This window comes from Apteryx rowi, unplaced genomic scaffold, assembly GCF_003343035.1.
Source record: "Apteryx rowi isolate R43461 unplaced genomic scaffold, aptRow1 scaffold_619, whole genome shotgun sequence".
Classification (NCBI taxonomy): domain Eukaryota; kingdom Metazoa; phylum Chordata; class Aves; order Apterygiformes; family Apterygidae; genus Apteryx; species Apteryx rowi.
Window position 1 is genome coordinate 354,364 of NW_020450893.1, and position 18,332 is coordinate 372,695.

At 39.7% G+C, this 18,332-nt stretch overlaps 1 protein-coding gene across 2 annotated transcripts in view; it reads left to right on the forward strand.

The window, feature by feature from the left end:
• The window catches only part of ASIP (agouti signaling protein), a 36,711-nt gene extending 23,122 nt beyond the window's left edge, over positions 1-13,589 (forward strand). Inside the window, exons 2-4 of one of the 2 annotated variants that reach the window (XM_026083850.1) lie at positions 6,643-6,846; positions 11,909-11,970; positions 13,394-13,589. In XM_026083850.1, coding sequence (XP_025939635.1) covers positions 6,693-6,846; positions 11,909-11,970; positions 13,394-13,570 — 393 coding nt within the window. In that variant the 5' untranslated portion in view covers positions 6,643-6,692 and the 3' untranslated portion in view covers positions 13,571-13,589. Of the gene's footprint in view, positions 1-6,640; positions 6,847-11,908; positions 11,971-13,393 lie in introns of those variants that run through there. The other variant, XM_026083849.1, reaches the window with a different exon arrangement.
• Positions 13,590-18,332: the final 4,743 nt, after the last annotated feature.

Genomic DNA, 18,332 nt, shown 5'->3' on the forward strand with positions numbered 1-18,332 from the left:
TGCGGGCATGTTTTCTATCTATCATCTTTGAAAGGTCATGGCAATAGGAAGAGGTTCCTCATGCGTGGAAAAAGGAAAATATCACATTTATCTTCAAAAAAGGCAAGGAGGAGGACCCAGGGAAGTGCAGGCCAGTCAGCCTGACCTCAGTCCCTGGGAAGGTCATAGAGCAAATCAAATATTCCTTGAAGCCATTTCCAGCAACATTAAGGGCAAAAAGGAACCAGGAACAGCAAGCATGGATTTAGCAAGGGCACACCATGCCTGACCAGTCTGACTGCTTTCAGTGCTGAGGTGATTGGAGGTATGAATAACTAGATGTGTGGATAAATGGAGAGTGCTGCATATTGCTCAATGTACACCTTGATTTCAGCAAGGCTTTCAACACAGTCTCCTATAGTCTCTTTACAGCCAAACTGGAGAAATATGGACTGGATTAGAGGACAGTAAGGGAGATGGAAAACTGGCTAGAGCACAGGCTCAAAAGGTGGTGATCAGTAATACAAAGTCCAGCTGGTGGCCAGTTACTAGTGTTGTCCCTCAGAGGTCGAACGTGGGGCTAGTATTGCCTAGCATCTTTATTAAAAACCTGGTTGATAGGATAGAGTGCACTCCCAGCAAGTTTGCGGGTCATTCCAAATTGGGGGGGGTGGCTGATATGCTGAAGGGCACAGCTGTTACTCAAGCAGCCATGACAGGCTGGGTAGATGGGCTGATGGGAACCTCATGAAGTTCAATGAAAGCAAATGCACCTGGGAGGGAATAACCCCCTGCAGCAGGACATGCTGGGAGTGACTCCCTAGAAAGCAGCTTTGCAGAAAAAGACCTGGGTCCTTGTGGACAAGAAGTTGAGCAGCAGTCTGCAGCGTGCCCCTTTGCCAAAGAAGGATGACCACATCCTGGGCTGCATTATCAGGAATGCAGCCAGCAGGGTGAGGGAAGGGATCCTTCCCTCCACTGAGTACTGGTGAGACCCCTTCTGCAGTTCTGGCTCCAGTCTGGGGCTTGCCAGTACAAGACAGACACTGACATACTGGCAGAAGTCCAGCGGAGGCCACAAAGATGGTCAGGGCTGGAGCACAGGACGTCAGAAGGGAGGCTGAGAGAGCTGAGTCTGTTCAATTTGGAGAAGAGAAGGTGACGGGGAATCTTACTGCTGTCTGCAAGTGCCTCATGGGAGGGTGCAGAGAAGATGGAACCAGACTTGTCTCAGGGTTCACAGTGAAAGGACAAGAGACAGCAGGCATAAGTTTCAACAAAAGCAATTCCTGCTCAAGAGTAGGGAAAAAAATTTTCATTACAGAGGTGATCAAACAAGATGTTGTGGGATCTCCATCCTTGGAGACATTCAGATCTCAACTGAAACCCCAATAAACCTGATCTATATTGGCACTGGTTTGAGCAACAGGTTCAATTGCAAACCTCCATGTCTCTTCCTACCTAAATAACTCTATGGCTCAATGACAAACAACTTGTAAAAGTTTATACAGGGAACAGAATACCTATAGCACCACAGAGATTAAAAGAGTACCTCATGCAATAAATTAAAGATGGAGGGGTGCATGGTTGTTTTCTCTAGTAGTTGAGCAAAAAAGGAAAGAGGAGAGAAATAAATAGTGCAGGATAGTGATACCATTGGATCCATAAACATATACTGACTGAATAAATTTAGGCTGAAAATTAAAAGATTTAATATCCATATGGAAATTAAGAAGGGAGATATGGAACTGCTTTACATCTGGGATGGCAGAGGGGTTTACCTAGGTCTGAACCTATGAAGAGCCAGACATGCTGTGATTTTGGGGCATAACAGTGTACTGGACTCAGCAGTTCAAAAAGTTCCACTCAGTTTTTCTTCATCTGGTTAAAGAGATATAGGGTTAAAAATCCTGCCAAATGCCCAGAACCTCAAATATTGCAACTTGTAAAAAAATCAAAATGAAAAATTTTGCTCTCCGTGTTCAGGTAATCTGTCCAAATAGCCACATTTTCTCCATAGCAAGCCAAAGATTCAGTGCAAGGAATGGTTCTGTTGTCCAGTACATCCAGCCCAGATTTAGTTATGGCTAATCACTGTTGGATGTGATCATCTGTGCTCTTCAACATGCACGTAAGAACCAGACGATCTAGCTTCTTACCTACCAATGGAGTCAAAAAACAGCCCAATTCAATTCGACTTCTGAATCTTCTGCATGAATACAGGTATCTCGGTTCATTTTCACAAACTCCAGTACTATCGTAGCTGTGAGGTTTCTTCTAATTCTACAAACTATAAGTAGATAGATAAGCACATACAGAAGCTAACAGACATATACACAGGTAGTTAAACTGACATATAAACACACGTACAAGTTTATTATTAAAAAAATGCCATATTCTTTTCTTCTGTGTTTTTCCAACTTTTTGTCTTGGTCTGATTTACTTACTATACCCAGTAAAAGACCTTTTCTAAGCAAAAATTCTAACTAAAATTTTGCCTCTGTAAAACAAAATATATATATATTTCCTTTTCTCATTTAAAATTTGTGCATGCTTTAGAGTTCACATCTTTCTTTCACAATTAACAAGGATGCAGAACATTTGTCAACTTTTCTAGCATTTTTAAAATTTTTCTGACAGACACATTTGTTCTTAATAATTTTATTCAGTTTCATCCTAGTTTTTTAAGCACAAATTTGGTTTCCTGAACTCCTTTTTTTTTTTTTTTTTTTTTTCACTTTGGATTTGTATCTTGTGGAAGTTTACTTAACATTTCTGAACCTATAGAAACCTGCTTTCTTTTGGTCCATTGCTATAATTTGCTCTCCCTCTCCTTTGCTTCTGAAAATTGAACTCTGAAACATCTGTACTTGCTTTTAACAGTGTTTCTACACCATGAGAATTTTTGGCGGGGTAATGTCTCTTGTGTTAACCTTTTGCTGTTATTCTTGCTGCGTTTGAAGATTTGGCATTTATTCTCCTTAACTGTGAGTTTTACAACACATACTATAATTACTTCCCACATTCTCTCCTCCATATTCATTGCTGTCCGGCCATTTCACCATAATTTCCTGAATACACACAGATGCTTACTGTAGTCCTTGGAGAGCCCATTTGGGAAACTCTGCATTACTTGTTAATATTTTTATGTGGAAAAGGTGTGATTCTAGTGATGAGCCTTTAACATCAGCCACATTTCTTATTTTCATCCATAACATTTTCTGCCTTAGCATCGTATTTCCCAGCGTCAGCCATAGCCACCCCCATCGCTAAAGGAACGTCAGGTCTGGGATTAACATTAATCGCTAGGTAGCTGTAAACTCCAGCTGATCTCTGACTTCATGGGCACCAGTTTCCTGTTGATGTTCAGCCTTGTAATGTGTGAAAGTGTCAATGATGTGTCTGAAACTTGGCTGGAGCAAAGAGCAACCTAGTAGCAGTTTCCTTCTCTTGAAATCGTAAGTACTGGTACTCCTTCAGAAGGGCAGACAACTTGCCTTCCCAAATTCATTGTAATATTTTCAGTTTCAGTTTCTTTTAATCACTACTGGGCCACTGGCTTTTTTTCCCTCCCACCTGAGGAATTTCAAACTTATGTTAAGCAATTCCTTGAGTCATATACTAAGATTTCTCTGTTGAAGGAGTAGATTAATATTAATTAAGGAAGTCACAGACTTTGAGTTTCTTGACAGTATGCCCCAAAGGTTGACTTTTAGTTCAAGATAGCATGCTCAAATAAGGTACGTTTGTTGCCCCAACCCATTTCCTCTTGTGTTTCTCTAACTACGTCACGGTCCTCACGTGGCGGGCCTTTGGGTATGTCGATTTATTTAAATTATTCTGCGGTTTGAGAGTGAGTAAGAGCTGTTGTTTTATATTTATTTATGTGTTTTTAGATTTTGACAATGCCCTCTAAAGCCTTGAAAAAATATAATCTTTGGTTTGCATTCTGTGCAGTCAATTGCAAATAAACCTACTGTTAGGAAACTGTAATTCTCCACAAAATAAACCCTACAACAGCTCTCGCTGTTAATTTCTTTAACTTAGCATTTTTCAAGCCAGTAAAATGTCTCTCTTGGCTCTTACTGGTTCCACTGCAGTGCTAGTGACTGGTTCTGCTCCCATTTGTCTCAGGTGGAGGCACTACTACATGTTAACTATTTACTCACACAATTTGTTGAATTGTGCTTTGCAAGATTGAGTCCCTGTAAACAAAAAAACAAAATTGTAGCAGAAGCATTTAAATTCTTCTAGTTTATTCTAGCCTCAGTAAAAATAATAAATGGTAACACCCTCTAGAGATACTATCATCTATTACAGCAATATAATTCTCCTTTGCTAAGAGCATCACAGGAAACTAAACTCTTTTAAAACTAAGTGCTCACAGAAAAACAGATGTAAAGCTTGCTGAAGCTAAGGAAAATAGTTTGAGTGATTTTAAGTCTCTGATGAGACCTAGAAGGAAAATTACAAAAATAATGTGGAAAAACAGAAAGTAAACCTCTCTTAATGCTGAAAAAAACCCCATACTTGAACAAGGGTTTTGTGAGATGATGGAAAAGATGAATCCCAAGACTACAACCATCTTTCTCTCATCTTTACATCTAACTCCACTTTCTACTAATCACCTGTTTCACCTTTTCAGGAACTGCAGAGCATATATCTAACAGCTTATGCAGCTCTAAGGAGCGTTATCTTTTTATCCAGTTGGTATAGTTTTCAGATCAAATGTGTAAGAACTAATACATGCATTTTTCAGGTTCAGACAGTCACTTGAAGGTTGTAAAATTCCTACCACCAAACTACTTGCGGCAAACAAAACACACGCGCAAGAATTTGAATCGACATATGCAGCTAGGTTTGCATTTGAACACTAGAGCACGTTCAGATGTCATTCTGTTTGAAGTGAACAGATGCAGGCAGTAACATTTTATTAATTTATTCATACTTGTGCAGACACAATTGTGTTCACTGACAGTTTTGCTGAAATAAAGGCAAGGAACTACAATGGAAATAACAAATAACATTTTGGCGTGGAAGAAGTTTATATAAACAATATTTTGGGGGCATGTCTACATGGTCTCCAACAGATAACTATGTGCCAGCTATGCCTATACTCTAGGAAGGCAGCACACTAGATATGCATAGATATGCATATCCCACACGTAGGCTAAAAAGTTGCTTAAAAAAGCAAAAATTACAGGATGAACACCATTGTGTGCGAACTTCCAGCTCAGAGCTTGCTTCCTCCACTCCAGCTTGGAGCATGGAAAGAATTAGGGCCCAACTGTCTACATCTGCCTGTGGTAGCTATGCCCTGCACACTAAGACGCTATGAAAATAAGCAAATTTAAGTGTTAAGCAAGCCAAGATTTTTAAGTAATATCTTTTATTAGACTGACTGCATATTTTGAAAAAGTAGACAACTCCTATTACAAAATTTTCATCAAATTATTCAAAGGCTATGTCTATCCACAGCCATGTCTATGATGCAACTTGGGTCTCAATTTCAGTACTGCCTTTGAAATACACCACAGAGAGCTTGAAATACATTGTAGAGCTCAGCCCAAGCATTTGGAATTAGAGGCATAATTTTGGGCATCTCACAAGAGAGAATGGGTCAGCAGAGGCCATACAAGAAAGTGTAATATAGACTCAGTTTAGCAGCAGTGATTAGATTGAGGTTCTTCATTAGAAGAATCCTCTTCTAGAGGATTCTAGAGAATAGAAGAATTCCTCTTAACTCCCTGGTCACTAACTTATTACAACCAGATTATTTGCACAAAAAATTTGGTTTCACTCCCCTTTTTTACTACTACTGGTAGCTTTTCACTGACAAATACACTGACTAATACACATAAACTAATACAAATAAAATCTGCTTTAATCTTCAACAGAGCTAGGAATCCACAAGAAAAGGAGACCAGAATGGAGTAATGCTCTGTGTACCCTGTACTGCTGCACTCAGAGCCACACAGAGATTGTCCAGGGCCAGTGGCTTTCTTCCAAGGTATATGGCCAGATTCAGCAGATCTCAGGTTTCTCTATAAATATGCTCAAATCCCACTGACTTTGCTAGATCTTAAAAGTTAAGTACACACTAAACTCTAAAGCACATAAAGTGCTTTATAGCGCCAGACCTTTTATGACTTGTATGAATTATGGCTATGACTCACCATGGTATCAAAGCACCACATCCAGGATATAATAAAGTAAGGCATTTCTTCATGACTTATTTGTAAATGGAGAAAAGCTCCCCCCCCCCCCCAGATTATATAGAACAAATCTGAAAACAAGACATTCTGTGATTTCTGGGGGAAAAAAGATGATGTGATTAAGCTAGTGAAAAGTGACAGCAGAAATTCCTCTCCCTTTGGTTGTGCAATAAACAACACAGTAAAACTCAGTGAGGAGAACTCATATTTACAATTTTGGTGAAAATAAACCTTTTGAGAAAAAAAAAAGAGGAAAAAAAACCCGGTCTAAAATAGTTATATTTGAGCTAGTATTTTTCCATTCAAGTCATTCTGACCAGCCCACTACGAGGTACTGGAAGCAAAATAGTAGAAACATAAGAATTGTCAAAGATACATCTGTGAAACTGCACAACATGACAGTAGATCATTTCTGAGATTCATCTCCCTATTTCTCTTCTACAAACAGGTTTTGACTGATTTTGGTTTTCATGACAATGGAATTTTTTTCTCCCCAGGATGGAAAGTAAGAACCTCTTCCTAAGCTTATTACTCTGCTACAGTTTGCTCAGAGCTGCCAATTCTCATATGGTAATTGAAGAGAAGACAGAATGCAACCTGCCAAAGAGCAACAAAATGAATCTCCCAGATCTCCCACCCATCTCCATAGTAGGTTAGTAAAATTTGCCACTAGGCACCAAATTAACAAAATTTGAAGAAGATACGGTTGTAAATTAATATGGAGTATTCTGATAGCTTACTACAGCATTACAATTTCATATAAATGCCTTAGCTACTACGCAGAAGTGCAGTGGCAATTCAGCCATAGCATCCAAGAATGACATTATGGCAAACCATAGCTTGGGGTAAAAAGAAAAAAAAAATACCAGAAAATTTCCTTTAGCTTTACAGTTCTTCACTGAAGCTCCTATCATGCTGTAGGTCTTTTTATATTCAATAGAAGTGTTTCTCCATTAATATGGGCATTAATCTTCCTTTAAAAATCTAATGCAAATAAAAAAGTGGATATAAACATGTTCTTTTAGCATCTGCTCTTGCAGCACAGAAATTGACAGTTCTTTAAGGTATTAATATGACCTCAACTTCATATGTATGCCAAACAGTCTTAAATCGGGGGAAGAAAAGCAGCAAGAGATGGCCCAAAGTCATCTGTTTATTCAGGACAGGACCTGCTATGCCCCTGCCATTCCTGACAGATGCCTGTCTGTACTATTGTGAAGGACCTTGTTAGGGCAATGCTTAACTCTTCTCTGCACTAAAGTTTTTTTCCTAGCGTCTATTCTAGCTTTTCCATTGTAATTTAAGCCAACTTTTCTCTTCAGTCACCCCTTTCAGGAAGCTTTTGGCTATTTAGAGATGATTAGCTGCAGAATGTCATTCAGAACAGTGTCAACAGCCTTAAAAAGTCAAAAAAATAAAGCATCTCTCATTTAACTGCTTTCCGCAAGTTTTCAAAACTTGTGCTCAAACCAAGTTGGTTTCTTTCTTTGTTTCCTTTATTTTCTCTGCACTTTTGCTCTGCACAATGTTTCTTTAAGGAGAAACAGCAGTTTCTTAGCTCCTTTCCCCACACATGCATTTCAGTGAAATCTGAACCACCGAATCCCTGACTGACCTGAAGGTTGTTCTCTTTAACTTCAAGTTTTTTAAACTTGTGCTGTTCTCCCTCCTCCCAACCCGTATCATTTCACAGTCCTTGTGATCCTAGGTGCCTTCCACCTCACGTTTCCAATACATTTTTTCAGTCCAATTAAAATCAAAGATACAAAAAACATTCCCTTCTGTTGATTTCTCTACCTTTTCTCAAAACGGTGCACAATCCTTGAACTTGGCAAACAGCCTACGTGGCGCTGTATTCCTTTGCCAGCAGACATCCACGTAGGCAAAAATCCCCCAAACGCTGTCAAGGCCTTTTGCTTTGGAAGATTGGGTGATTCCTCCCCAAACGCCGTCCTCCTCCTCTGGCCCAGTTTGGCTGCCTGCACTAGAAACCTTCTCCCCCATCAGCAGAGCACCCATGTATCCTCCTCTTTGCATACATCCTTTTTGCACACAAACAGAAGGAGCATTTGACATATAAGACGCAAGAATAACATAAAAGAAAATACATGAAAGCTTAACGCATCTTGTCATAATACTTCTCTGTAGACCACTGTCCTAGCTAACTATTCCAAAAGGAAAAAATAGATGCAAAACCCACTGTGACACTGTTAACCAGGGCTGCACTCGCTTTCTTGGGCCAAGAAGCACCTGCAAAGCTATTCCAAGACCTTTCTTCAGCCCATTCGTTCCAGCACAAGAGGCCAGTCTGATCCCCCGTTACCCTGCACCTAAAGGAAGCTTGAAACAATAGGAAGTAAGAAAACTGGTACAAATCATTCCCATTTTTTCCAGTTTGTAGAATCTGACATAAGTTTTGGAATAGTTTATCTCAGAGCTGAATTGGCACCTATCCAAAACCTTTCCAGACAACCAGTGGCCACATTATTATCTTTACAATTTATTAACTAAAATGATTGAATTACAACTTGGTAAACTAAATAAAAAATTAGTCAAAAGTGTAGAGTAATGCATAGCCTACAAAGAGCATTTGCAAATCGCTCGCCGTGACCTTCCAGCTGCTTGGGGAAGGAAGGTGCAGGAGAAAGGACGCACGCTGCTGTCTGTTTTGCTGTGCCAGACGAAGCAGCATGTTCAGCTTTTTAGAAGAAGGGATTTGTCAAACCTTCCAGCTCTGCTAATGCCTCCCGTTGTGAACAGGAGGATGCCGGTAAATCTCATCGTTTTCATGTAAGCAAGTGAGGAATAGTGTCACCGGCCTCACTCAAGCATGTTGTGAACATAACCGGAGTCCCAAACTTGCCCCCTCGTTTTTGCTGGGCTCTGCGCCTCGGGCGGCGGCCGAACGCGGAAACGCAGCGACGCGTTTCACTGCGCTGGGAAGCGAAACGAGTGTGAGAGGGAAGGTCGCTGGGGGAAAGAGCAGAGCCTCGGAGACAGTCCTGCGCACGACGGAAACAGGTCAGAAAGGGAGCGATAAATGCAAACGGGGGCAAAGCAGCTGGAGACGCCGATAAAAGCAGGAAGAGCAGGCACAGGGACGGGGTAGCAGCCGGCCGGGGGCACAGCTAAGCTTTCCCGAGTGCCCATCGGCACAATCCTCCGGCGAGCTGCCACTGCTCCCAGCGCCTGCGGCCCTAGCAAAACCTGTGCAACACTCAGGGATGAGCACGAAGCCACAGGTGGTAATTTTTATTGTAATAATGTGTCATGGCAAAGGGCGGACAAGATGGTCACTCCCATCACCACTGCATCACCACAGAAATGGTTAATTTAGAACAAATATGAAGGGAGGGTTTAAACCACCACAGCCTCCTCTCTCCTCCTAACACATCTAAGCAGCTGGTTTCTTTATGATTTATCAGTTACAATTTGTTGGGCTTATACATACAACCTATTTTTGTGTAAGTTAACAGAAAAAAACGTCAGCTGTCAACACCCTGGTTTAAACATTTAGGGTACAGCTTCCTTTCTCAATCACATTTTCCTATAACAAGTCCTGCTCCTTCAGGCTGGCCACATAGAATAGAGCTGAGGACCTAATACTTATGTCTTAATTTTTAAATGTCCCTGTAGCCTATCTAACTAGAGTAATAAAACTCATCTGCAATTGGCTGATTACACACCTGCCAATCAACCACAGCGCTCATGGTTTCAAAGGGTGATATGATTGGCCCAAATTCAATAAACCCTAAGGCTGGATTTGAATCACATCTTAAAAGATAAGCAGAGGATTTGCTAGTGTCAGCTAGAAAAACATGCAATCACCTAATTAACACATGCTTTTTATAACACTTCAGATCACAGTTGTATCGACAGGTGTTAGAGGTGAGTGTTGTCAACACTTTTGCAAGCCTATATTACATTTTCCCATATTTTGACAGATGAGATTTGTAAAGAGCTGGTTAATTGGTCAGGTGTTGAAAGCAAGGTAGGTGGAACATGAGGAGTATGAGATTAGTGGCCAGTTGGGAGAAACCTGGTGTTTTCCCTAAATCAGAGGAACTATGGAAGAGGCAATGACAGTACTCATCCACCAAAAGAAGCATTTCTATGGTTCCCTCTCATCTGCTTCCTGGGCTTCATTTTCTTCTTTATCACGTTCTATGGAATAATTAAAGCACATTTATGTCAAAGCAATGTTTAAATCTCAGTTTAATGACATCATATCCCCTCTATCTAAATATCATCAAAAAAATTTTGTAAGCAAAGCAATGGAGCCAATCTCAACAAGTGCAGCTGTACTATAGAAAATACGTGTGCTATCCTTGCGGTAGAATTAAATGGCTTACAAGCCTCTTGGTTACCACCAGAAGGTTTCAAAGGACAGCATAATTGCACCTACATAACATAACAGGTGGAACCAGATCTAAACCGTTAATCCTAGTTAGCGCAATGCCCTTTTAAACCATGTTCTTATTGAGTGACAATAACATTACACTCCTGAGATATAGTTCATCCTCCCACTGTCTCCTAGAAACAGATCCACAACTGTAACTCTAGAATGATACAAGGATAATAAATGAAAATCCTTGTAACAGCCCAGAATGGTGTATTCTTTATTCTAAAATTCTGCAAATTCTAGCAATTATCAAGTATTCAAAAAGATACAAGGAGCAAGTTCTGGAATAAACAAGGAGCCACCATTCATCTGCGGGCATATAAAAACATTTTATCCCAATCAAACATTCAGTATATATGCTCAGCGTTCATTACAAACCTCACACAGGTAGAACAGAGTTACAGAAAATACCTTAATAGATTAGTGAGCTGGGAAGTGTCTTACACTTTAATAAAACAGTTTTGTTGTGTTAGATGCCAATATGAGTCTTGGTTGTGGAGCTAACATATAGTAATCAGTAATGACAGAGTTAATACAATAATAAAACTACTATCCCTCAAGTGATAATATAGGACGTTCAGTCTAGTAGTGGTTTAATCAAAAAAAAACAAAAAAAAACCCAAAAAAACCCAGGCATAGTCTGAAATTTACCTGCTAAAATTTACCAAATCCAAGAATTTATTCACATGTATTCACAAACCCTTCAAAACTACAGGCACATAAATGAAACACCTCTGCAAGTAACATTTTGTAAAAGAAGATGGTAGGTAGAAAAGGAACAAAGAATTGAAGAATGAAAGGTGGCATCGCACGGATGAAAATTAGCCAAGTGCTTTTCATGCTTGTGAAAACCACAGAATATGTGTTAATTTATGCCAAAATTTTGCAGGTAACACTACCTTTTACAGAACGTAAAAATGGATTTCTGAAGGTTTTTTTCTATTTTTGTCATGTGACTGAAGTGCACAAATACCCTCATCCTTTTACACAGAGACCCTGAATTTTCTCTGCATCTTATTTCATCATTCACACCTGACCAAATAACATGTAAAAAACACCCTCCTAAAATATACATGTCAGTGGTCTTCTGTGTTTTGCAGTAGCAACAATGACAACGCAGGTTCAGACATAGTATTTTTAAGTGAGGCTGGCTCCTAGGGATGACCTTCTTCATTACAACCCATTCTGTTCTGGCAAGGTGACACTGCAGGTTACCTGCCTTCCCTTGCACAAAAGTAGTATTAAGCTTCTCAGTTAAGTGCCATTTGCTGTAAAACTGATTTAATATTATGTTGTGCTATTCTCTTTGAAGATCTAACTAAAAGATCCCAGAAAGTCAGCAGAAAAGAAGCAGAGAACAAGAAATCATCCAAGGTAGGTGACTGTTCAGAAAACATTGTCCAGTTAGAACGGCTAATTTCTAATACTTTTCCTCAGTGCATTTATTTGACAGGTTTTCACAGCCCTCTCCTGATTTAAATAACTTGCATACATTTTAAAGCTCTTAATACTGTAAAAACAGACCACAGAATCACAGCATGGTTGAGGTTGGAAGGGACCTCTGGAGATCATCTAGTCCAAATCCGCTGCTCAAGCAGGGAAAAGATGCAAAGCATTAGTGATGGAAAGAAAACTAAGTGACCTTAGATTAGTTAAAGTTTATTGTTGTTGCTATTTGACATGTTACTCATAGCTGTCAAACATGAACTATTGCATGGGCTGAACTCTTATATTCTAAAGACTATCTGAGAGGGTAGAAAACAGCATTTTCATTTTATTATTATTTAGTCATGATAGCCATTTATAGCCAACTCAGTCATTGCTGCAACCAGAAATATTTAGAGTTCCTTCTTTTCCTTTTTAATTTGTGTCTTGTGGGGTCAATCTTCCTTGAAACACTTCCTGAATTCATAGGAAGATTCAGGTTGGAAAGGACCTCAGTAGGTCATCTAGTTCCACCTTCTGCTCAAAGCAGGAAGTTCTTGCAGTGAAGCTTTATCAAAGCATTTTCTCCTAAAGCACTTAGAGACCTCAAAACAATTTGTAGCTTACAACTGAAATTTCTGAGAACAACTAAAAAGTTAAAAAGTTAATGGAACACCTGCAGGGCTCCAGAGGTCTGGCCCAAGCCCCAGGCACATGCTGATCAAGCCAAAGTTTCTCCCCTTTCTCAACCTTCTCAGGTTGGCTAGGAGATTTTTTTCAGCCCACTTACCCATGACTGTAATTAAAGATTCCCATGCACAAATCTGACACACAAAGGATTACCTAATTCCGAAAGCAGTCTGACAAGCAAACCATGTGAGGTAGGGTATTGAAAAATCATGGCCTCTCTTTGTCTCATCCTCGCAGTTCATAAAACAAAGTGGATACCAACTCCATGGATTGGCAGGGAGGTTTCATTCTTTCATTTGAAAAGTTTTGGGATCCAAGAGTAATTCATTACTTTGGTTTGCCTATAATAATGTCGTCTTCTCTAAAGATTGGGTCCCTTTCATTGCTAGTACAGCGTCATTCCGTATTTTCCAAAGCTTTATCCACTCATGTTTCTAATTACCCCAAATACGAGATTCGTGCCATCTGTCATTTTCCTTGTTAGGTTGACCTCAAGCCAGCATTTCCCATGTTCCAGTCCCATCATGACCACTCTATATTGCTACTAATATAGGTCTCACTACGAGCAACTGCCTACTGATCTCAAGCCAGAAATTCCCATAGTTCATTTTCTTTGCATCTATTTTTTATTCTAACTCATACTGGTTTTATGGTAGTATGAATTTTCATGTCTTTCTTCTAGAAAAATGCTGAACCGAAGACATCTCCAAAACCAAGGCCCACACCTGCAGCTGACTGTGTGCCAAATTTCAAAACCTGCAAACCACACTTGAATTCGTGTTGTAACTACTGTGCCTTGTGCAAATGCCGAATTTTTCAGACCATCTGCCAGTGTCTACTGTTAAACCCAAAGTGCTAAGCCAAACCAGGAACACATTAAGGCTCCTGTCTTTCATTAGCTTCTCAAGTGTATATTTCAAACTGTCTCATGTATTGCAACCAAATTAGGGCTTTGAAGCTGGTAGGTTGGATTTGCCCCTCCTAAAACTAAACGAGCAATAGTTTTTTTTGGTTTTTTTTTCATGGGGTAATGTTATCATAAACAGAATAGTTTTTAAAGGGAGTACACAACCAGGGAGAGGGACATCGAACGAGTATTTTTGGCAGAACTGCATTTAAAGAAGAATGCTGTTTTTTTCTGAAGGGTAATACTCACCAGACTGCAATATTGTCTAACCAGAACTGCAAAACCTGCACCAATAGCATACAAATGGCCACACTAAAATGGTACTGGTTAATCCAGTGAGGAACCAAAGCTTGGGTTTGCCCACAAGGACATCACTGCACGAGCTCCTGACAGAACCAAAGTACCAAGCTGAAAGTGCAGGTTTCGAGGTTAACTCCCTCCTCACACATTCAGCAGAAGTTAGGACCAGAATCTGTATAAATTATTCTACCTGGAAAAACAGACCCAAAGCAGTAAGGCAATTTTTGTAATTACCCCCACCTGAGCATCAGTATCAGTACATCCACCTCCAGGGTTTCCAGTAGCCAGGATCTCCAGGGTGTATAATCTGCATGTATATTCTAACCTGAATGTATCTGTGCCTCATGACTTGAAAATCAGAATTTTTTCCCAGCCATATCCATAAGAGAGGAATCCCTGGCACTTTGCTGCACTAGACACGGTGCATGTCATTTCATTTAGAGACCAAAAGCAGGAACACATACCCAGGACTTAGAGGAAGAAGGGAAATATCAGCAAAACACAAATGTGTAGCCCACATGTACAATTTGAAGAAAACTGTTACAAGCAATCAATCTTTCCTTCTTTGAGTCCATATGTACATTCTCACTATGGGCAATTCCCAGCACCTACCCTAAACATGAATTTGGCTGGCAAGCTTCATGCAAGCAGTAACTGCAGAAAAAATAATCAAATGCTGCATCAACCCTTGAAGGGTCAGAAATAGCTCTGCATTTAGGGAAGGTATGGATTAAGATCTAGGCAGCAGCATACAAGTGTCTAGAACCAAGACATTTTTCTCTTTTTCTTGAAGATCCAATCTTGAGTTGTCTCAATCTTGAGTTATCCATGATGGCATAGTGGGAAATCGCTCCTTTGCCAAACTACAAGGAGAGATGTGGTAGGTCGCAGGAGAAGGGAGGAGCAGATCTGGAAGCTGTCTCCAACATTGACTTCATCTGCCAAATTCCAGTTCTGTTGCTTTTTATCTTATCTCTTCTGTATCTACAATCTTCTTCTCTCTCCCCACTCCTTTACAGTCTTCTTTCTTCTGTGGTTCTTTCTTGATTTTAGTCTTTTCCCTTCCTCCCACTGTTACTGCCAGCCACTAGGAGAGTCATCTGCACTCCCAGTGTTTAATCCGTATCTTTCTGTGTTCACTCTGCCTGCCTGCTAAATGACTGCACCGGTGTTCCTGCCAATGCCCTTCTGCTTTCACAATCATATAGTCTCTAATTATGAATTTCTGAACACAACCTTCAATTTTCTAATGCTCTATGCAAGTCTAATTGGGAGAACATTTCTCTACCGATTTATTGCTAAGCACAGCTAAGGGCTACAAAATGTTCCAGGCAGGCAAAGACAACACAGATGATACAAATACTTTGTAAAGTAGCTCAAATTATATGTATTTTTTTTCTTTTAATATCTTTACAAAGACCAGAGCTCAAAACATAGGTCAGATGTGGACAAAAAATGTCTGTCCATCTTCATAGAGATATATAAAGTTGACAGAGAGATTCATCTGAGAAAGCCTAAACAATGACAGAATGTCATTGCACTCATCTTTTATAAAATGTATCAGCTGTCATACATGATGCAAGCTTGGATTCTTTTAAAGGCACAGAGCTGTTTCTTTTAATCAGAAATCCTGGCTCAGGAATCTGTAAGCCATTCAGTTATGATAAAAAGAAGAGGAACACAAGTAAGAACGATACGCATTATGATGGTCCCATGGAACAGAATTTAGCACCTTCTTTAACGAAGGAAAGCTGCAAGTTGCTGTCAAGGTTTTTCAAAATAATGTTTCCAAAGACTATCAAAAAGTGTCCTTGGTTGATATTAAAGTCATATTAATAATCACACACCAACTTCTAAAGTGGAAATGAAATCATTTTCTTACCAGAATGGTGAGATAGCCATAAAAATTGAATTTTAGTGGGGGCAGGAGGGGAGGAAAAGGAAAAGAAAGGAAGCAGAGCTAGAAATTAAACAGAACAGCTCACATGCTATTCTCTCCACGGCAGCTCCCACTCCAGCGTGTGGCCATCAGCTAAGGAAATGGAAAGCGCTGACAGCCGCAACGAGGGGCCTGAGACATGGAAGCTGAACTAGCGAAGTACAGGATGGTCCATTTACACAGTGAAAGAAAAGGCAAGGTTCTTTCCTATGAGAATGAGCGGATTTGTTTTTAAGCGCATATTTTCTAATATAGCATTTATACATAGTGCATTTTGACAAATTTGATTATAAGCCTTTTTTGTAACTGCAATTGATTAGAAAGAGATTATGCTTTCTTTGCCATTCATCTAGCACACTGAAGAATATATAGAATCAAGTACTTTGAAATTGTTGTTAGCCTTAGTGACTTTACTTTTCCAGCTATAGATCACGTTGCATGAGGTATTGATAGGATACAGAAATCAGTAAAACATGTACACCTACTATTTGTTTCCTGTATTTAGTTTGAACAGATATTTATGTTAGAGTTTGTTGTAAGAGTTCCCTAGGGGATCTATCTGAGATGTCATCAGCACACAGATGATAAAATGTATGCATGGCAAAGATGGAGTGTTTAACTTTCAGTTGCCACATGTCAAAATGTCTTCAATTAAATCTTTCTGGAATCCAAGCACAGTGGCAGACCCAATAATACTCCAAGACACAGTCTCTTTCTGTTCCTAGAGATTAATGGACATTTTACCCTGATTACAGCTGAGTAGAATTCAGTACAAATAAATCACTACTAGCTTTTCCAAATATCTTGTGTGAATTTAAAACAGATACTGTATTTTCTATCCAAAGTCCCAATCTGATTGCTTATTGTCAAACTCAAAGACCATAAAATCCAAGTTTACCCTAATAAACACAAACCAGTAGAATTAACACCTTAACAACTACAGCAGCTTCAAACACCTCACAGTCTCCCAGGTTAATGTTTGAAACCATCTGGAAGACCCACGAAGGAAAACAAAAAACTTGTCGTGTCAGTCTTTAGGATCTTCTCACAGAAGGAATAATTTGGTGGAAGGCAGAACAACTTTTTCCAAGCTCTACAGATGACTCCACAGCATTTGTGATGCTGCTTTGTCTAAGGTTGCTGAAAGATTTAATAAAGTCCCTCTGAGACACAGAGATAGGGCCAACTTCACAATGAAATGAATAAAAGTGAACCAGGAGACTTGTATGAGCAAATACAAGGGCCAAGGAAGAACTTGCATACACCATGCCTGAAGCTGGTTCTGAGGGAGCTCTATTTTATGGCGCAAAAATTAAGTCTTATTTCTAAAGAAAACCTCCTCCTTGGAGCACTGTGAAACACTGTTCATGGGACAGTACAGTCTTGGGGTCACTTTATGTATGGGTGTTGATATTAAATAACATCTAAAGACAATGCAAAAAATATCCCATCATGAGATTTTTAATCAAACCATTTTAAGCTGAACTAGACCATTCCATGGCCAGAAGTGATTTTGTAACATGTTAAACAGACCAACACAGCACTTGTTCACATCCAATGTCTTATTTAACTCAAAGAGATGACTTGCATGAGCAAATATTAATCAACATGACTCTGAGTTGCAGAATCAAGGCTGAAAATCATTGAAAGAATTCCCCTAACATAAGCACATGAGCACTTGCTATTTCTTTCTACCTACCTCTGAGCTTTGAACTGTAGTCCTACTGGACAGCCGTCTCCACACAATGATCTCCAAGATCAAATCCTCAACCTGAGGAGAAAAGGCATGGAATGACCTGCTACAGTCACTGCATTTCAAAATCCCATTTGCCATTGTATTATCTGGAGCAGACCTGTCACAAAGACTTAATTTCAAGAACGGAAAGTGCATAACAAACAGCTATATATTTCCAAACAAAAACTTAATCTTAGATTTTTATTCAGTAGTTCATTTAAAACTTTAACAGAGGTAATTGCCTCCTAGCAAGTTATTCCTCTTACGGAGAATAAAAATTGGGGGCATGGTCCATTATTTAGATTTCAGTTTTAAATTTGCTGAGGTTCCCAGAAAACACTGCTTACTCTTAGCTAAAGAATGTTTAAAAAGAGAAGTGAAAATGAAATCTCCTTCTTTGGCTGCCACCCAAGACAAGCTATTCAGTAGAAAGCACAAGTACTTCTGGCATTATTGCTCCCTTGCCTACTATCTTTCCATCGGCAAAGGTGTGCAAAAACATCATCCTGTGTGATATTGATGAGATTAAACAAATTTGTATCCCTTAAAAGAAGAATTTATTTAGAATCCTAGAATAATTTGCATAGGAAGGGACCTTTGGAGGCCTCTAGTCCAACCCCTCTGCTCAAACCAGGATCAGACTAGATAAGGTTGCTCAGGGCCTTGTCCAGCTGAAATTTAAATACCTCCAAAGAGGGAGATCCCACAACTTCTCTGTGCCCCTGGTCCAGTGTTTGACC